Below are 21,417 nucleotides of genomic sequence, written 5' to 3' on the forward strand. Positions count from 1 at the left end.
ACCATGGAAGAATTTTTGACTATAAAAATAATGTTCCCAAAACTGTCTTCCTTCATAATTAACCTGCCTTAAGTGTAAAGCACTGAGCTGGTTAAAGAAAAAAAATTATGAGACTATCTGTGAAGGACCAGAGATTAGATAACGAAGCTCTAGATGTCTAGATGAAGGTACGCAACAGGGAACTTGAGCCAGACCACTAAAGGTTAAATTCCTAAGCCATTTTCTTTTTTGAGACAGGGTCTCTCGCTCTCACTCTGTTGGCCAGGCTGGAGTGCAGTGGCATTTCAAATGACCAATCTTAGGTTTTACAATAGTGATGCTTATCCACAGGAACAACTGGGGAAGTCAGAAAATCACATCTCACTGAAGCCTCGATTGCCCAGCTCAAGGGATCCTCCCATCTCCACCTCAGCCTCCTGAATAGCTGAGACTACAAGCAGACACCACCACACCTAGATTTTTTTTAATTTTTAATTTTTATAGAAATGGGGTCTCACTATGTTACCTAGTCTGGTCTCAAACCCTTGGGCTCAAGCCATCCTCCAGCTTGGCCTCCCACGGTGCTGGGATGACAGGTGTGAGCCACCATGTGTGGCCAAGAGATCTTGGTACCTGTGAGAACCAGATCAGTTTTGTGGGAACATCAGACCACACAGGAGACAATGCTAAGGACTAGACCAGGCATCCCCAAACTTTTTACACAGGGGGCCAGTTCACTGTCCTCAGACCATTGGAGGGCCGCCACATACTGTGCTCCTCTCACTGACCACCAATGAAAGAGGTGCCCCTTCCTGAAGTGCGGCGGGGGACCAGATAAATGGCCTTAGGGGGCTGCATGCGGCCCGCGGGCCATAGTTCGGGGACGCCTGGACTAGACCAAGGCAGGATATTACCTAAAACAGCTGGAAGCAAACATTCATCAAGGGGCATATTGATTAAGGAATGCAGTGAGAACCAGAAAAATTACCTTAGATATTGGATTAAAAAAAAAAAATTATAAAACTGTTGACCAGTGGCATGGCCAGAGGACGTCCATCAGGAAGAGTTCAGAAAGGGGTGTGCAGAATGGACAGGTTCAAAGTGGCTGAAGGAATAGGCATGCCAATATAGGGGGCAGGTGTTGGTCCAGGGTACTGGCCAGGGTAGGGAGGCCAATTTAAAGAGTACAATAGAAAGGACTTTTTCAGCTCAGTTTTACAGGATTGGCCAATTTAGTGACAAAGCTCTGATTTGAACACTGAGCTTTAGATTATAAGCTCTCTAAATACATGTGCCATCTATCTGAGTTGAGATAGTGAAATGAAAAGTCATAACATAACACAGTTAGAGATAAGTCAAAATCAATCTAACATTGTGGTCACCTGATGGGTTCTTTCTGCCCACTGCACAAAGCCAATTCACTGAGACTATGGTATTTTAGTAAAGAAAGAGTTTCATTAGTGCTAGGTTAGCCACACAGAAGAGTTAGTACTCAAATCAGTCTCCCCAGGAACTCAAGAGGCTAGGGTTTTTATGGATAATTGGGTAGGCATGGGGCTAAAGAATGGATGCTGCTGGTTGATTGGGGGTGAAATAAAATAGGTGTGGGAAGTGGTCCTTGTGTGCTGAGTCTGCCTCTAGGTGGGAAGTCTTAGTACCAGCTGAGTCATGAGTCATGGATCCAGGTGGGATCGGTTGGTTGCCAGAATACAAAAGTCTGAAAAACATCTCAAAAGACCAATTATAGGTTTTATAATAGTGATGTTATCTACAGGGGCAACTGGGATAGTCACAAGTCTTCTTTAAGTCCCATGACTTCTGAGCAGAAAGGGATTATAGAAAGGCAAGTCCCATCCATAATCCTAATCTTGTGGCCTTTCATTGGTCTTAAGAAGATGGTTTCAGTCCTTGAATGAGGACACGATCAGTTCTAGGGAGGGGCTATTATCATCTCTGCTTTCAATTTAAACCAGGGTGTCCAATCTTTTGGCTTCCCTGGGGCACACTGGAAGAATTGTCTTGGGCCACACATAAAATACACTAACACTAACAATAGCTGATTAGCTAAAGAAAAAAAAAAAAAAAGAAAATTGCAAAAAAAAAAACCTCATAGTTTTAAGAAAATTTATGAATTTTTGTTGGGCCGCATTCAAAGCCATCCTGGGCCACTGCATGCAGCCTGCAGGCCACGGGTTGGTCAAGCTTGAGTTAAAGTGCACAGTAAATTCCTCCCATGATTAGCTTGGCCTATACCCAGGAATGAGCAAGAATGCTTAGCCTATCAGGCTAAAAGCAAGATGGAGTCAACTATGCTAGATTTCTCTGGCTGTCATAATCTTTGCAAAAGCAGTTTCAATCTTTCCAATCAATCTCAGGATTTGATAATCTTCTTAAACCTGGGAGCCAGCAGCTGTCTAGGGCTCCCATGAATAACACTGGCAATCTGAAAGTACAATCTGTTCCCTGGTACATCTGCCACTCAGGTCCCTTTACATGTTTTCATTTCATAAGCAAATTCTCTTTGTCACTTCACAATTAATAAATGTATTAAGCAACAGTACATAAAGACACAATTCCATTAAGGTTTATTCAATATCCATCTATCCAACATTTTATGACCATCAAGGGTCAGGCACTGAGATAGGCCATGAATACAAAGAGAAATAAGACTTCATCTTCCTTTCTCTTCAAGAAACCTATAGTAAATTGATAAAAAATGAAAAGCAAAAAGATAGTGATAATATATATTCTGATTGTCATATGCACAAGGTTTATGGGTGTATAACTCATGGAAAGGCCAGGAAAGGGGTGGGAGGTGGTAGTGGTGATGAAGACAGTCACAAAAGACTTCCTTTAAGAAAGACGTGAAGACAAAGCAGATGGGGTGGGAGTTAAGGTTTAGGGCAATCTAGAAAGAGGAAATAATGACACCTACAGCTACTGAGCACAGTGATGCCTTGGGGAAAAATTCCCTGTAGTTGAATAATGGCTGGAGCTACTACTATCACTTTTCTTTTTTCTTTTTTTTGTGATGGTTTCACTCTTGTTGCCCAGGCTGAAATGCAATGGTGCTATCTCAGCTCACTGCAACCTCCACCTCCCGAGTTCAAGCGATTCTCCTGCTTTAGCCTACCAGGTAGCTGAGATTACAGGCATGCACCACCATGCCTGGCTAATTTTGTATTTTTAGTAGAGATGGGGTTTCACCATGTTGGTCAGGCTGGTCTCAAGCGCCTGGCCTTTGGTGATCTGCCCACCTTGGCCTCCCAAAATCTGGGCATTACAGGGGTAAGCCACTGCATCCAGGCTCACATATCAATTAGGTTTGGATTTTGCTCATTTCATGTGGATTTCAATTCTCTAGTATATTTGTTTATTTTGTTTTCCCCTCCCTTGATTTGAAGTTGTCAAGATTTTTCTCACTCTTGCTTAATTTTCATAAGCACGTAATTTTCAAAGAGTGTTTACTATAATGGATTCATGTAATAAATCCAGAAGTAATACAAATAAAATTTAACCAAGACAGAAATATATATGTGGACCAGGCGTGGTGGCTCACACCTGTAATACCAGCAGTTTGGGAGGCCAAGGTGGGCAGATCACCTGAGACCAGCAGTTCAAGACCTGCCTGGCCAATGTGGTGAAACCCTGTCTCTACTAAAAATACCAAAATTAGCACGGTATGATGGCAGGCACCTGTAATCCCAGCCACTGAGGAGGCTAAGGCGGGAGAATCACTTGAACCTGGGAGGCAGAGGTTGCAGTGAGCTAAGGTGGTGGTGCACTCCAGCCTGTCTCCAAAAAAAAAAAAAAAAAAAAAAAAAAAAAAAGAAAAAGAAAAGAGAAAAAAAAAATGTGAAATTAGTCATTTAAAAGAAATATGAATATTTACTTATTTATTGCCTTAGATTAACCAAAAGGAAAGGTGATGTAATTGAGGCGACAGAAAACTTGGTAGATTTATCAGTTTTCTTCAGGAACATTTTCAAAGGATGGAAACTTTCTTATATAATATAAAATAAAAGTGTTCAGCAGCATGTGCTCATGGGAAAGATAAAAAGAAAACCTCAAACCAGTTTTCATTCCCATAAGCATTTATTCTGAAATGAATTATTAGCATCTTGGTACTGCTTTATTGATGAATAAATTAAGGCAATTTATTTTGTTTGCCATTATTTCCACATATGTATCTTTGTTGAGAACCCACAGCTCCCTTTGGCTTCAGATCAGAAACAACCTCAAAAGAAGGTCATCTTTTCTGAAATTCAATTATTGACTCTCTCCTGGGACTTAGAAGGAAAAGTTATGGCTATGATAAAGAAAAGATTAGCCCCTTGTATCTGGAAATTTTGTTTATAGCAACGAGCTAGATGGATTAGATAAAGTCTGGTTTAAACACTTTCTCTTCTTCTGCTACAATGAATAAAATTAAGCACCGATTCTCACATTCAGAATAGTCAGCTGTGTATTTCCCTCAGTTTCTTTGACAATCTCAGATTCGTGGATTTAAGTACATTCTATTAAAGGTTAGTATACTCAGTAATAACTTTTGCTTCTATGACAACATGACACTTAGTGGCTAATATCGATAAATGAGAACAGTTGAATAAACATGGCATTTCCATTCTCTCATGCAATCCTATTTGAATTAGAAGTATAGTGATAATAGATCTAGTATTCTGGAGCATGCAAATATCTTTGAGTATGAATGGAAATTTATATGTCAGAACTGATGTCGAGTGATGTCCTGACTTTTAGTTTTAATAATATGATCACTATAGATATATAAGGTATTAAAATTTGAAAATTAAAAAGATGTATTTTAAAGGAGTTCTCATGTTAAAAGCTTGTTAATCTTCAAAAATAGAAAATAAAAATTGTGAATGAATTAATGTCATACATAATTTAAAATGAAAATGAATGGTGTCTGGTGTGGCATACCTTACAAAAATGAAATAAAAGTATATTGAAAATCAACTACTTTTTGTCAGAAATTTTCCAGAGGTTTTGGCACTCATCCAACGTTACAAAAACCAATTTACTCTGAAGAGCCATCAAAATCGTTACTCTAGTAAGCCGGGATAAAGGGACTGGAAGGCATTGTTTATCAAATAGGTTGATGTATTGTGAGTCAGTCTAGAGGATAAGATATTTCCTTGAATTCAGATTCCTATTATAGACAGCTTAGTGTGATAAAAAAAAATATTGCCATCCTATTGCCTTAGAAATTTGGAATTTTTTTTTTCTTTTCTTGAGACAGAATCTCACTCTGTCACCAGGCTGGAGTGCAGTGGTGTGATGTCAGCTCACTGCAACCTCTGCCTCCTGGGTTCTTTTTTTTTTTTTGTCAGATACCTGTATTCTGCTCTTAAAGAAACCTCTGCCTCCTGGGTTCAAGTGATCCCTGTGCCTCAGCCTCCAGAGTAGCTGGGAATACAGGCACGCACCACCACACCCAGCTAAATTTTGTATTTTTTGGTAGCGACAGGGTTTCCCCATGTTGACTAGGCTGGTCTCAAACTCTCGACCTCAAGTGATCCACCTGCCGTGGCCTCCCAAAGTGCTGGGATTACAGGCATGAGCCATCGCACCTGGCTTTTTTAAGAGTTAAGATAATAAAGATTATAACATAGAAATTCTATGAAGCTAAGTTTTATCCCCTGATCTGTCTTGTAAGTACTTGTTCTGCCTTTAAGGACTGGTAACAATTCTTGTTTTCTTTCATTCCTGAAGAATACATGTATTTATCTTGCCATCTCTCATTGCATCCTTTCGTTTCCTTGGCCTGAGCAATCTACCTTTTTGAGTTACAATCAATAAATTTACAGTTGACCCTTGAACAACACAGGGGTTAAGGTTGCTGACCTCCTGCACAGTTAAAAATTCACACAGAACTTTTGACTCCCCCAAAACTTAACTACTAATAGCCTGCTGTTGACTAGTCACTTTACTGATAACATACAGTTGGTTAACACAAATGTTATGTGTTATTCGTATTATATACTGTATTCTTATCAACAGTAAACTAGAGAAAAGAAAATGTTATTCAGAAAATTATAAGGAAGAGAAAACATATTTAGTATCCATTAAGTAGAAAAATGGATCCAAGATCTACATCCTCAGCATCTTCACGTTGAGCAGACTGAAGAGGAGGAGGAGGAGGATGGGCTGGTCTTGTCATCTCAGGAGCGGCAGAGGCAGAAGGAAATCTGGGTATAAGTGGACAAGCACAATTTAAACCTATGTTGTTCAAGGGTCAACTGTGTAATAATACAAGTTCAGTCTGTGGCTGAGGGCCCCTCCTTCCTTTGTTTGTCAAGTTCTATTCAAAGTTCTCTAGAATAGGAACAGGGCTCCTTCCTTATTCACCAGGAAAGCCATGGAAAAAATTAGCCCCTGGAACATGTGTTGACCATCTTTATGGAGCAGATACTCTATCAGTGTACCCAGATTGAGATGACAGTTTGACATGGCAGGACTTCCAGGTCTTGGTGGAAAACTGAGGAGTCAGGGGGCATTTATAGCCATAGTTTCTGGGATGAAGGAAAGCACCTGCAGATGAGCAGAAACATTTTCAGTCTTGCCAGACCTATTTTTATGCTTGCCTGAGTTAATAATACACTTTTCTGGGATCCAACTGCATACTAGGCAACTAAAGAACAATTAGTGTTGTTCCTCTTACATTTTTTCTTTTTGATTATATGTTCTTTGGCAAATATCAAATTGTGGCTTTATTTGATGGAGGAATTTAGAGGCATAGTAGGGTAATCTGGTCCAAGCCAGTGTAACTTTAGAATACCATACTAAATTGCCATATGCACATAGGTTAGCATAGTGCACATAGAGGTGTATGTCTAATATACATATTAGATACCTATAACACTATCCCACTGGCCAGAAATAAATCCTGTGCCTTCAAACAGAAGTCTCCTGCTTGTCCAGCAGGATTTGGTTTTGTGCATCTGAAATTTTCTAAATTTGATTTGATGAACTCAAGCTCCCTAAAAGTATCTACTCTTTTCTCCAAAGTTATTCTCATGACCAATGTAGCTAATCTCTATCCTTAACCTCCAATTAGGAAACACTGAGTTACTAAATAGAATAATAGGGAGGTTTCTCGGGTGCTACGGGAGGAAACACGATTCATCTTTTCTACTTTGTCAATAAGAGGTTTATACCAGGGACAGCTGCTCCACAATTGACAGCTGGCTGACAATTGTTTGCAATCCCAAAGTCTCCAATTCAGCTTATGTTGACAAATTGATGTCCATCTGCTGATGTTTGACAAAGGAGTGCCCAAGATTGTTCTGCAAATATCCTGGAAGGAAGTGTCTTCCTCCCCAGCTCCAGTCTGAGCTATTTAGCAGCATTCCCAAACAGTACAAGCCCATCAGGTAATCAGAGCAGTCTCTGTAGTTTAGGAAACCTTTGAAATTGATCAAGCTCCAGTTCTCTTGTGCCTTGTCTGACATTTAGCTAATGCCTGCCCTTCATCCAACCTCTCTGGATAGAGAGGCAAGAAGACTTTAAAAAAACAAACAAACAAACAAAAAGTACCGTTCCTAAGGGATGGACAGAAGGAAGGGAACACCATTTCCTGATAATAGTATAATTCCAAAATTAGTCTTATAAACAAAGGAGGGAGGAGACCTTGACATCATTGAATTCCCACAGCTGGTGTCGTTAGAAAACACTGGACCCCAACCAAAAATTTCACAGATCTTTTTGCCTTTTGTTAATTATAAAATTAATGGATTTCCAGACCACTGGCAAAGGAAGGACCTAAATAAGCAGTGTAAAAATGATAGGGAGAAATAAGAAGAGAAATCTTGTACGTTCCTGACGAATAAAACAGGGAAAGATTCTCTTCTCCAAGTTATAAGGTTTAACTAAAGCAGATTAGAGGGCACAGTGATAGGTGCGTTTTGTCTTCTCTCCAGAAAGTTTCTCCGTCTTCTTTTATCTGATAATACTCCCTAGCCCTTGACCTCTGCCACGTGACTCAACTGTGGTCCCAGATAATATTCCATTGCCTTGGCCACAGTAATTGATCTACAGAGTGAGAAAGTGATATAAGCAGGGACAATCAAATTCCTTCTCTGAGATTTCTTTGTAGACTGTGAGAAGGAAGCTCTGTTACCTGGAGTTGGTTATGAATTAATGTTCTTTGATTGCAAGTATTATAAGCCAGTGCTGACTACCTAAGGAAAAAAGAATTTATGGTAATGGCATAAGATAGCTTTCTTTCTTTCTTTTTCTTTGAGACAGAGTTTTTCTTTGTCGCCCAGGCTGGAGTACAGTGGCACGATCTTGGCTCACTGCAACCTCTGCCTCTCAAGTAACTGGGAGTACAGGAGTCTGCCACCATGCCCGTTTTTGTATTTTTAGTAGAGACATGGTTTCACCATATTGGTCAGCTGGTCTTGAACTGCTGACCTCAGGTGATCCACCTGCCTTGGTCTCCCAAAGTGCTGGGATTACAGGGGTGAGCCACCGCGCCCAGCCAGTTCTCAGTATTTAAGGAAAACCTTATCAGCCAGACCTCATAAAGGCAACCTTAGGGACATAGGTCCCAAAAACAAATACACAGTTTCGTCAGGGGTCAGGCACCAATCTCCAAGGACGCATCAGCTCTACTCTTCTGCCCACCTTTCCTCAAATCAGCTCAAGATTCTAGCTCCTAGAAAAGAGCAAGTGTGATTGTCTCAACTATCACAATCCTTTCCGTGGGACAAGTGGAAAAGCGACAGTCAGTCGCTTTTGACTAACAGTCCCATAAGACTAGGGAGAATGGGAGAGGGGTGCTTACTTGCTCAAAGGGAATCATGCCTCTGCTACCGAAAGAAGGGGGAAGTGGTTCCAAGCAGAAACAATAAATGTTCACTGTAGACTGTTAAGCCTGGGCAGCCAAGGGACCTTTCCCCTTTCTGTGCCTGCAGTAGTCCACGTGGGGTCAGTAGGCAAGGAGTGGGCAAGGGAGAGGTCTAGAAACTCTGCGATTCAGCCTCCTTACCAGCCTGAGTGGCTCACACATCCCTTTCCTGCTTAAACTTTTGGTTTCTGTCACTTGCAACCAACTTGTAAGTCTGTAGGACTTACTCCTCTGATCAGTGCTTAGTTTTTACCTCAGTGCTATTTAAATCTATAAAATGACATTTTGAAAATTATAATTACATTAAATTTGTACATACTGAATTAGGCCACAGCCTCCAGCTGGAAGAAGTAACATTTCTTGGGATCTTTTGTGCAATAAATCTCTAAACTCTGCACGGACGCCTGAAACAGGTGCTTATCATTGTGGGAACTTCTGAAATCAGGAAGAAGACTTTGGTTTGGGGGTATAGTGGCTCTATTTCAGAAAAATACTTTCAGTGGACAAAGGAAGAGATAACTCACAGGCAATCTCTGAATGAGATCTAGAGATCAAAAAGTTAAATATGAGTTATTTCTATGAGACAAATATTTAAACTCTTTAGGAATTTGTCATATTTAGAAAGTACACCTTTAGTTGATCAATCCTATGCTCTCTTATTTTTTTTCCTGCTGTTAATTCCTGGTGTGTATTGGTCCAAATGTAAAATATCCCACCTTGGAGTAGCTTCTGTAACTGAAAATTCAGTGGCAGTGCTGTAAAAGTAAATTCCTTCCTGTAAATGGTGGGATAATGATTCCTGTCGGGGAGACATTTCTACCTTTTGTTTTCAGTAAGTACTTGTCATTTTCTGTCAAGGCCACAGCAACCTTGACACAGTAGAAGTAGGAAGCAGAGAGTGCAAAAGCATTGCTTGCGCTTTTGACTACATATTGGATTGAGCCCCGTGCAGTCTGATGACGGTGAGCAGTGGTTTTTGACGAAGTCCCAGAAGCTGAAACAGTGAAATTCCAGGACCAGACTATTTTTTAGAAAACCCTAGATAGACTGATAAAATAAATACCTGTGTTCAGTGGAGAAAGAAGGTTACCTGTAGAACTCTTGGTCAAATAATTGGTTGCTATTCTGGGGAATAACAGCTTTGAAAGAGTTAGGCTGGGAGGAATTAAAAGAGGAAATGGTGGCATTGTTCAACAGACCTACACACAAGTAGACAACTATTCAAGCCTAGTTTTACTCCAGTAAATATTAAGATGACCTCACTCTAAATGCTTGGAATGCTGCTAACTCAAGACTTTATTTAGGTCCAATGCACTTTCTTTAAAGTGTACTTACACTTGACAGGGTTCTTAGTACATGTTAGTGAGGATTGCTTTAATCACTGTTTATTATTTTCCAATGGAGATAAAGTTCACATAACATACAATTTACCATATAAATTTTACACTTAAAATTTGCATATTAAAATGTACAGTTCAGTGGCTTTACTATGTTAAAAATAGCATGCAACCATTGCTATATCTAATTCCAGAATATTTTTATCACCTCCAAATCCCTCTTTTCCTAATACCTAGTTGCCGTGGGAACTTTGATCCTGAGGAAGTTTACAGGTGGAAAGGTAAAAAGAATACTGCAAGAAAGAGCAGGTTTGAGCTGAGTACCTAGGGGTCGGCATCATGATAAAAGACACACTTTAAAGTATTGATGAGAGTTGGCTCTGGGGTGTTGGCAAATAAATATATTTCCAGACTTTCTCAAGAATATAGGACAGCAATAGTCTGATACTTAAAATAAATGGGATAAGTTGTGTAGTATTTAAAAAGTTATGTGTCACTGAAAATCACTAAAATGTCAATCCTATTACAAGCTTCCCTTCAAAAGTGTAGCTGGCTCAATTCAGACATTGAGTATTGGATAAGCCTACCCTGGGATGTACTAGCACTACCGGGTAAGTTCTTTTTGTAAGTTCTTCTCCTTAATGGGAATAAAACAAAGAGATGACTTTAGAGCTGCCAGAACTTTCATTGGGATAATGGGGACATGCATGTGTATGCTAGACACCTTATTTGGTAGCCGTGTGTATTAAGAGAGAGAGAAAAAAGAGACTAAAAGGAAAAAAATCAGAAAGACACATTCCCTTAAGTATACTAGCTTGAAATCTGTAAACCAAGTTCCTGATATTCTGGTCAAAGGCAGGCACTTTCATCAGACTGAGTAACTACTAATGCACCAACAACAGGACACAGTCAATAAGGTCTTTTGCAAAGAAACTGTCCTAAGCCAAAGGAAACAAGGATTGTTTTCTGTGTGTGCGTGCGTGCATGTGCATGCGTGCGTGCGTGTGTGTGTGTGTGATGGAATTTTGCTCTGTCGTCCAGGCTGGAGTGCAATGGCTAGGGCTTGGCTCACTGCAACCTCCACCTCCCAGCTTCAAGCAATTCTCCTGCCTCAGCCTCCTGGGTAGCTGGGATTATAGGCCACCACCACCACACCTGGCTAATCTTTGAATTTTTAGTAGAGATGGGGTTTCACCATGTTGGCCAGTCTCAAACTCCTGACATCAGATGGTAATCCCACCTCAGCCTCCCAAAGTGCTGGGATTACAGGCGTGAGCCACCACAGTTGGCCACAGGATTGTTCTAAAATTTAACCTGAGGTTCCTGCATACTGAAGTTTGCCAAAAGGTGGACTCAAGCTTTGAAGGTGTACGATAGGTGTTTTGCTGAGTTCTGATAAACAGAGCTGTGAACATTTCAGGTGTGGAAATGACGGAAGGAATCCGCCTTGGGTTGTGATTATTAGAACAAAGTAAAATCAATAAACAACACTCAGGCTGTAAGTCAGTTTCCTGCCATGCCAGTTTTGTAATAAAGGTGCTTTTCTTTTCAGCTGAACTTTCCATTGACTTAAATCGTTTATTTCCTTGGAGGTAATTTAAGCACACTGCTAATGAAATAGTTTACCGTGTTTATATTTTTAAAAAGGAAGAAGTTTAGTAGTACACTGTTTCATTAATTCAAATATGAATATGTCTAAAAATATTCCTAATATTCTGGAGCATCCCTCTGATCCTGCTTATCAGAAGACCTGAATGGCAGACCTGAATGACCTATAGACTGCTTAGAAAATGAACCAAACAAGGAAAAATCATACAGAGGTAAAAAGGAGTTCTAATTTATTTGGAAACATTTCATTAATCTGCTTATTAGAACTGTAAGCATCAGTTTGTAACTATAACAGAGAAATAGCTTAATATTAATCTGTCACTTAGAACAAATGTCACTTAGAATCAACACTTTTTTCCCTTCTGTAATAATTGTTACAACAAAGCAAGCCTTCTGAGTAGGTGACCATATATCACTTACTAACGGCTAGGAGGGAACTCCTTTTCCAAAGTGGTTCATTCTCTATTTATTATGGGATCTGAAATTATACCACTGGAGATTTATTTCTTAGATCACGAAGGTCTTTTGTTCATTGAGAAGAATACACTTTTAAGTATAACTACTCATGGGATGCGTGGCTCATTAAATATTATACTATGTGTGTGTGTGTGTGTGTGTGTGTGTGTGTATGTGTGTGTGTGTGTCTGTGTGTGTATTTTATTTTATTTTTTAAATTTTTGAGATGGAATCTCACTTCGTCCACCAGGCCAGTGTGCAGTGGTGAGATCTCAGCTCACTGTAACCTCTGCCTCCCAGGTTTCAGCGATTCTCCTGCCTCAGCCTCCAGAGTAGCTGGGATTACAGGAGCTCACCACCATTTTCAGCTAGTTTTTGTATTTTTAGTAGAGATGGGGTTTCTCCATGTTAGCCAGGCTGGTCTGGAACTCCTGACTTCAGATGATCCGCCCACCTTGGCCTCCAAGAGTGCTGGGATTACAGGTGGGGATCACTGCACCTGGCCTACGCTGTTTTAACTTGACCACTAGCTGAGGGTATGTTGGAGATGTTGTGTTTTTTTTGAAATTTATTTTATTTTATTTTATTTTTTAAGATAGAGTCTTGCTCTTTCACCAAGGCTGGAGCGCAGCGGCATGATCTCAGCTCACTGCAACCTCTCTGCCTCCCAGGTTCAAGCAATTCTCATGCCTCTGCCTCCCAAGTAGCTGGGATTACAGGCATGCATCACCACACCTGGCTAGGAGATACTGGTTTTGCCTATCACTCCTCTCCAGTAACGAGATATCCCTTTAAGAAAGTGGATTTCTCCTAATCCAGCTCTGTGCTTTTGGTGGGAGCTGCCAGCTGGAGCATTCTCCTTCCACACCTTTACTTCTCTCTGCCCTGCCACCCAGTGGTGGCGACATGACCACAGTTTGTCCAACCTTATTTCCTCAGCCCTGGCCACAAAGACTGGTTCATATCCACAGATGGGTACCCAACCTAAGCCAGGACTGAGTTCTTTCTTGCACTTTTTCCAAGTAGAGCTGGTGGAAAAATGCCTTGTTTCTTCCCTGGAGATTATATGATAAGGAGGGCAGCCCATAGCTGCCTGTGGCCACGTTTTCATTCTCTTCGGACATCTAGCCTGAGAGAATGAAGTCCCAATGCAGAGAGAAGCAGAGATGAGTGACACAGTTTCCTGATGGTACTTTAGACTGGAATCCATCTGACTCTAAGCCTAGTGCAATGCTCTCTCTTGGTTTGTTTACATGTGCCGATAAATCACCCTTTCTCCTTAAGCTGTTACCACCGGAGCATCTGTCATTTGCAAACAGAGGTCTGAGAACCCAAAGCAAACGTTTTACAAGATAATCAGGGGAGTGGTGGTGTTCTAGGTCCAGAACCATGTGTGTGTGGGTGGGGCAGCCCTAATTGTTCTGTGGTTACATAGGGGTCATTGCGTGTTAAAGTTACTGGACATCTTTTCAGACTTTATTCTGAAGTGAATTGAGAGGCCAAGGTGACCAAGCTTTCTGAGAATGCCAGTTAATATTATGCTGGGGCCACAGCGGCCCTGACAATTTTCCAGACTATTGAATTTGGGTGAGGCTGCAAGGGGCCTATGAAAAAGCAAGAATGTACAAGTATTTGATTTAGGATCTTAGTGCTACATGTCAGTCGACTGACTCAGTTTCTCCATTAAATAAGAGAAGCAACATGCAAGCCTAAAGAGAATCACTGTTTTGATCCATAATGGATCTTACAGTGACTGGCATTATTTACATTTTAAATTTATATATGTTCATAAATATCTGTGTTTTTCTACACAGGTAGTTAAAAAAATATAAAGAGAATAAATGGACAAAAAAGGGCAGGATTTAATGTTCTCTTCTCTCACCCAAGTCGTTTGGATCCTAGGCCCTCCATATTATTTAAATTTTGCCTTATCAAAATATCCAAGAGACAAATTGTCATTAGACAGTAAATAACATTGAAAAAATGAAACTAACAAGAATGAGATATCTTGCAATTATACTTTTTTTGCACTGGGTTTAAAATGCAGTTGCGAAGTTGAAAGTTTCTCTTAAGTGAGCTGGGGAACTCTCTCCAACGTGCTCTACAATCACTGTCAGTTTCTTCTAATGAAACCAGTGGAAAATCTGGGTGATGCCTCAGAATAAGGACTTTTAAATACACGACATTCTCTAATGGATTTTATTCTTTTAGGTTTCAATGTTGGTAAAGCAAATTTACAAACTGCCTTCATGTTGTTTTATTGAAAGAAAAAACACTGTGTTTCAAATTCACAGTGTTACATGCCATTTGAATCCTGGGAAAGCACTATTCAAAATTGAAAATGAAAAGCAAATTCATATGAAAAGCTTTACCATGTAGTCAGGGTGCTGGGAGTGTCCCGTTTTCTGAAACTACCACATCACTTGCTTCTCCCTCCTCCATTTGATTCCACATTGCTCCTCTTTTTCCAGAATTACTTATGAGTAATAAAGGAAGCCAGAGTAAGAACAATAACATGTTCCTGGCTTTGCAAGAGTGGCAGACATCAAAGAAAGACATTTTTCCCAGGGAACCACAGCCTTGCAAGAGATTCACCAGGCAGGAATGAAGTTTGATATTACTGGGACACAGCAGAGGAAATGTCCTGAGTCTCCCAAAGCTGGAAAAGGCACACTGGGGTACAGTCAGCTGCTGCTCTAGAGGCCGACTAGCCAAGTGTTGTTTGCGCAGGTCTAACCTGTGGCAAGGTAACGAGCATCTCTAAGCCTCTGCTTAGTATTAGGGAACTTGTCAATGTACTTACCTCAGAAGTTATTCTGAGAGTTAAATAGACATGGAATGCTTAGCAAAATGCATGGTCCATAGTACTGTATTACATGTTAACTAATATTCTTGCTAAACTAACAGTCTGAGACTTGGGATTTTTTTGTTTATTGCTTGTTTGTTGCCTAATGGTGTTTATAGTTTCTTAGTTGGAGAAGCCTTTTTTTAAAAAATCAAAACCAATGTGGCTGTTAACAATTTTCTGAACTACCCAGATTTCATCTCGTGCCAGACTGCCCTGCTTGTTTCTGGTTCATTTGCCTTTTTTTTTTTTTTTTTTTTTTTTTTTTTTTAAGATTCTCTTTTCTTCCCCATGCCCTACTCTGTCAGTCTGTGCTTTCAGACAGCTCCGTCTTGCTCCAGAGCCCAGTCCCTGCAGGTGCCCGCCTTCCTTCTTAGGCCCTGCCCTCCCCTTACTACCACCAGCTTGTCCGGTGACACTTCTCAGATCTATTTCAGTCCAGCTCTTCAGCCTCAAAGACTTTCCCTTTACGAGCAAACCTGCTCCTCTCCAGGTGAATGTGAATCCAGCCTGGAGTTAGTAGTTCACGTGCTGTCTCTATTGGTGCCACACAGAGGTCAGGCCGGGCCTATGGCTTCCATTTTTGTTTCATTGACAATGTAACTACATACATCACGCAGTGGACGGGCCAATGTAGATCTGTCACGTGGTAATACTGACCTCTAGGGGCTGGCTTTCCTTCACATAGAGTCTTTATCTTCTCATCGAGTTCCAGGACTGTGATGGCAGCCTCTTGCTTAGCTGTTGCCAAATCAGTTTGTAGCTTTTTCACTTTCTTTTTGTGCTTTAGTTTCTTTAAAACATAATAATAATAACAGTTTCCATCATGAGGGACAGACACATCAAAGGAATAAAAGGAATTAATGATGTCGGAGCCAACACTGCCTTTGAAGTCTGCGTAGATGAAACACTCCCTGTTTATCTAGACTGAGTTTTGTTTGAGGTTCGTGTAGCGGTGTACGTGCTCCTGTCAGAACATTTGAAGCTCCAATAAAGAAAGCCCGCTGTCTACATCATAGTACCTTTCACCCTCTTGCAGAGTTTTTATCTGGGTCAGAACCCTGTTGCTTATAAAAGAGGCAGTTAGAGAAGAATTCTAGTTGCCAGTTGGCATTTACCACTGAGGTGCTAATGCCTACTAGTATCAGGGTTTTTTCCCAGTCTGTAAGTAGACTCATGTGAAATAGTCAGAGCCTTGATTCTAAGCCATTCCCCCCAATACTATAATGGTTTGCTTTCAAACAAACTCTAAAGTGTGTGATGCGACCACCAAATGCTGATGTTTTCCAATATTTAACATGGGATCCACATGGGGAAAATGTCAAGAATAGTTCAAGCATAGGAATGGCTTTTAAGCAGTAATGAACAGGAATGCTTTGCTATAAAATAATTTGATTTATGAGATCTAAATCTTTGGGAGAACTGCATTAGGAACTTGTTACATAACCAAAGGATTCACCTCGGGACTTCATGACTCAAGAGTTCCTTTTAGGGTTTCAAAGTAGATTTAATTCGTTAAAATTGGGTTTATCTGCAACTTCAGAGAAGCTGTCTGTTGTGAAAAGTGCTGCATTTGCACTTCCGGGTTGCTTTTGTGTAGCTAACTTTCCATTGAAAAGCTCATCTTGCCAAGTCTTTGTGGGCTGGTAATTAGGAAGCCCAGAAAATAATCTACTAACATTTCTTATCAGACATAAATCTTGAGACAGGAAAGGGATGGTTTTTGCCACTAGGGAAGGCCTCTGAAGGCAGTATACTCAGACAACAGAAAACCACACTTCTCTTTGAGAGTAACACCAGTAAAATCAAGTCATCAAAATTGGGCTTAAATAGAAACAGGCCTCTCATTTCAAAACCCTTCATTTCACTTTTTGTTTTGCTGCCAGGACAACAGTATACATCGCCCAGAGGATTTATGAGAGCTAAACTTTTGAGAGATCATCCAGATCAGGTTATCATCTAGACCCAAAACAAGAAGATCAGGACTTCACTAAAGCTTAGTTAATGGCATAAACACTGCTAAAAGAAATATGTTACTCAAAGGGGACTGGTAGTCACGGAACTTCTTTACAGGGAGTTGGAGGGTAGAATTTGTCAGGGTTTGGCCAGCACAATCCAGGTGACAGGTGCCCTAAGCCACAACCCAGGTGTCTGGTTTCATGGCAGTACTTGTAAAGAGGTAATACTAATTGTTAGGAGGCATCCACTCTGGGTGTCAGGCATGGTGCTGGCCAGCTGTTGAAACACGGAGGCTGATAAGGTCTCTGCCTCCAAGCCATGAAGACCTTCTAATTCCCCTTCTCTGAGCCTCTATTTACTAAAAGCCTTCATAATTTGGCTTGTCATGTAGATTAGTTCAGGAGAACCTGAGCTGACCAAGAAATTTGCCTGGGTATTTGATGGCTGGACAGCTGTGTTTCTTAATTATGAAGCTGGCATATTAACATATACTTCCGTCTCTTGTGAGTTGGTTTGAGTCAGCTTGTTCATGAGGACCTCATCTATCCCGGGCCTGCGGTGACAGCACCTTGTGAGGCCCTGGATGGTCACCATTGACCTTTTCTACTCCAAACTGTTTCGTGCTCAAATTCCTGCACTTTCTTTTTGCCATTTAGAACTTTGGAGATATAGAGTAGGAGGAAGGATGCAGAAATGAAAACTGGGAAAGTGGAGAGAATGAGGGAAAATACGGCAAGACAGATTGTGAAGGGAGTGCTAGAAAGTGTCCAGAAAGAGCTAACAATGACATGCATGCTGAGATATTAAGGACTAGGTGTGCTGGTGAGAGCAAGTTGCACTGAAATGCATAAAGAGAAACCATAGATACATGATAAACCAAATATAGTAAAATGTTCCCTGTAGAATCTAGTTGTTGAGTTATACGGTGTTTACTATACGATTATTTCAACTTTTTTGTATGTTTGCAATTTTTCATTATAAGATATTGGCGGGAAAAGAACTCAAGATTTAGCTTCCTTACATTGCCCCTCCCTTAATTCTTAGTAAACGGTATTCAAATTCTCAAATCATGTCACAACTCTTCATATGCAGATATTTATTGTTTTCTAGAAACTTTTCTCAAAGTATGCATTGACAGTAAATAAACACAAGAAAAAATAAATGCAGTGAGGTGAGAATTAGTGAACAGTCACTAGGAGCTGGCATGGTGTCTGTCACTAAGAAAAAGTCTTAACAAGCTACATTTTCATCTTGATGGAATAACTTGATGGCTAGAATGCGGGAACTCAGTGGACAGACACAAGGTTTCTCAATATCAGTTAAGAATTTCAGCTTTCTAGGTACAAATTTTAACTCCTTTTAAAAAAATATTCAATTACCAGACCACTTTGCTCTCTGTCTTTTATGGTGACTGTATGTTCTGTCCCTGTATATTTACCTTATTATCTGAGAAAGAAATTAACACTATGTAGTTTGGAGAAGACATTACATATACGGAGTAGTCACGGCAGTTGACTTTAGTTACCTAAAGGACTATTCAAGAGGAGAGGAAGCTGAGTCCAACAGTGTTGTTCTCAAGATCCCATGAAGAACAATGGGTAGAAACCATGAGGAGGCAGATGCTGGCACACTATGAGAAAGCACCTCCAACCACCAGAGCTGCATCCAGAACAGGATAGGATGCATCCTGGCAAAGACCTTCTGCTCTGGGAAAGATGAAGCAGGGACCGGATGGACATCTTCAGGCAGGCCCCTAGTGACCTGTGGACCTGGGTTGAGAGGTCATTGGAAGTTCAACCTCCCTACTCTTTCCGATTCTGGCTTTCTCCAGCTCCCCAGGGGCACAGAACATAAGAGAATGGACATCTCAGCTCTCAAAGCCTCCAGGGTTGGTACAGCTGGTACACTTTAAAGATAATTCTGGTATTTGTCAGAAGTTGGATAAGAAGGCCAAGAAAGCCTTTGGGTCCCTTAGAATTCAAGAATAACGTGACTCAAAATGTACAAACTTTATTATTTAGCTATAAAAGAGAGGAAAACGAAATTTAAATTAAAAATTGGCTGAAAGACCTAGATTGGTTGTCTAAGGTTTCTATTGAGAACTTTTGATTACTCAGATACATTTTAAAATAGTTCAACATCTTCATCTTTTCTTTTTATTTTCTCCAGAAAAAACTCTGTATGCTATTAATTCATGGCTTTAACCAAGCCCTTTGGGCATTTCAAATAATTCAATTTGCTAACATGTTTTTTTATTAGTCATGGACATCAAATGATTTCAGCAACAATAATATTTTCCTTGCTGTTTGGTGTTCACTAGTCAGGCAACCCAAATGTTGTATTTGAATCTAATGCAGTGTGTTATGGTCTCCTTAGTAACTAGGAACTCTCTTTGGTAATTACTAAAAGGATAGGAAGGCTTTATAGCTTGGAGGTAAATTCCTATTACTGTGCTCTTTTCCTACTTCTCCTACTGGGTGGAAAGAGGGAGGAAATCATGTATTTGTGCAATGTTTTGAAAAGGAAATATCTATTCGTATCATATTGCTGAATGGCTTGCATTATTCCAGTCAATGAGAATTAGAAATAACCAGGGAACTATTCATAGAAGATCGTCCGCACAAAGTTGCCAGCACTATTTAAAATTTCTGGGTATTTCCACATACTTTAAACTGTGGCAATTACCCAATTGCCTGGCCCATGACATTTCTAAGCCTTAGATTCATGTCCTAGGACTACTGTGGGGATCCAAGGACATAACATAGAAATGACAGTACCCAGCACCGTGTATACTGTGTGGGAGTTAGGTTTTTCTGGTTTTGTCATTACTCTTAAAACACATAAGAGAAAGTTTCAATTCTTCACTAAAACACTATCTTTTCTAAGCACCTTTTCTAAGGATACTTCAGTGTTTTAGTGAAGAGTTGAAACTTTACATAGAATAAAATGGGAGTTGTCACACTTTACAGAAAATAAAATTTGTACTTTATTGAAAGCAGGACGTTTCCATTCTTCTTTTTCTTTTTAGAAATTAAGTTTTCTGCATGATTGCATTGATCTCCTCCTCGCTCTGGATGAGTAGACAAAACTTAACTTAATGGTCTGAAAACAGACATGCAAATAGCCTTGATTCAATCTCCTGCCAGAGCTGGCCCGGCGCCTAGGCTAAGTCAGTGGCTGCCCGCCTGTAATGATGCGAGGAGCACTCCAAGGCACTGCCTCTTGCTCCTCACAGCCGCTCTCTCTTGAGCCTGCCAGGGCAGAGCTTCCTCCCACTTTGTCTGAACTCTACTCTGTCCATCCCAGCCTCCTTCTCTTAGCCTGTGTAACAAAGGGGTTTTGTCTTCAGTGGCCCACTAAGAAAATGCTCTCTACTGAGGACATAAAAGAGAATTTGGTTTGCATACTGAAGGTGTAGATAGGTTCTTCCTTGCATTTCTCTTCTAATAGCCAATCAATAATAATGAGACTTATAATAGTGATAGAATTTGCCTACAACTTGTCTTTAAAAGTCAATTTTAAATGTTTTGTATCTATAGTACCCTCAGGAGAATATTTTAAAATCTAAGGATGTCAAGTATGTGTCATATATGTTCCTTTTCAGTCCATGGCAAGCCTTCGATTTGGGGATTCTTTCACCCTGTGTTGCTCCCCTGGATTCACAACCCTTTAGCCAAACTTTCAGCAGCCACTACCCACTGATGAAACCTAACTCATCTGTGTTCGCAACTCTCTATGGAGACGAGAAGTTTGAGCTGCCAGAGAGTTCAAATGGTCCTATTCCTTGATGTACAGTGAGTAGACAGCTAAATGAACTTGAACCACGGTCTTTTTATTTCAGATGTTGATTTGTCTTTCCAATGACAACATGAGTCTGCGCTAATCAATAGCACCATTAGGTTTTTTAAAGTTACTTCAAGGTAACCTAGAAAGGCAATGTGATGACTTGGTTGTAAAAATTTAGCATTGACGTGTGCTGATGAGGTGTGATGGCTTTTATTGCATGGGCTGCCATGATATCTCTAGAGAACCTAGGAAATAAAGGGAAGATTTGATGATCCCAGCTAAGGGCACTCTGAGCCAGGTATTGCTCTTTCCCCTTGGCATCTCTCCTCAGAGGATCCTGAATTGCTTCTGGTTATTGTGACCATTCTGTTGAATCATCTTAAGTGAAAAAGAATGGATCAGATGAACTTTTCTTACAAATGCCTTGAATAAAAAACAATTACAAATGCAAGACGTAGCTTTTTCTTATTTAATGTGATAAAGTTTTGGGGAGTTAGTTGATACACAAACCCTTAGGACTCACCCTAACCTTGACCCAGAGCCTGACCCCACATGACCACTGGTAGATGCTTGAT

At 40.4% G+C, this 21,417-nt stretch overlaps 1 protein-coding gene across 1 annotated transcript in view; it reads right to left on the reverse strand.

Annotated features, from left to right (window-relative positions):
* Positions 1-21,417, reverse strand: part of CCDC192 (coiled-coil domain containing 192) — a 200,929-nt gene that overhangs the window by 48,046 nt on the left and 131,466 nt on the right. Inside the window, exon 6 of the mRNA XM_003920637.2 lies at positions 15,758-15,890. Coding sequence (XP_003920686.1) covers positions 15,758-15,890 — 133 coding nt within the window. The remainder of the gene's footprint in view (positions 1-15,757; positions 15,891-21,417) is intronic.

The sequence above is a fragment of the Saimiri boliviensis genome, chromosome 1, assembly GCF_048565385.1.
Source record: "Saimiri boliviensis isolate mSaiBol1 chromosome 1, mSaiBol1.pri, whole genome shotgun sequence".
In the NCBI taxonomy this organism is placed as follows: Eukaryota; Metazoa; Chordata; class Mammalia; order Primates; family Cebidae; genus Saimiri; species Saimiri boliviensis.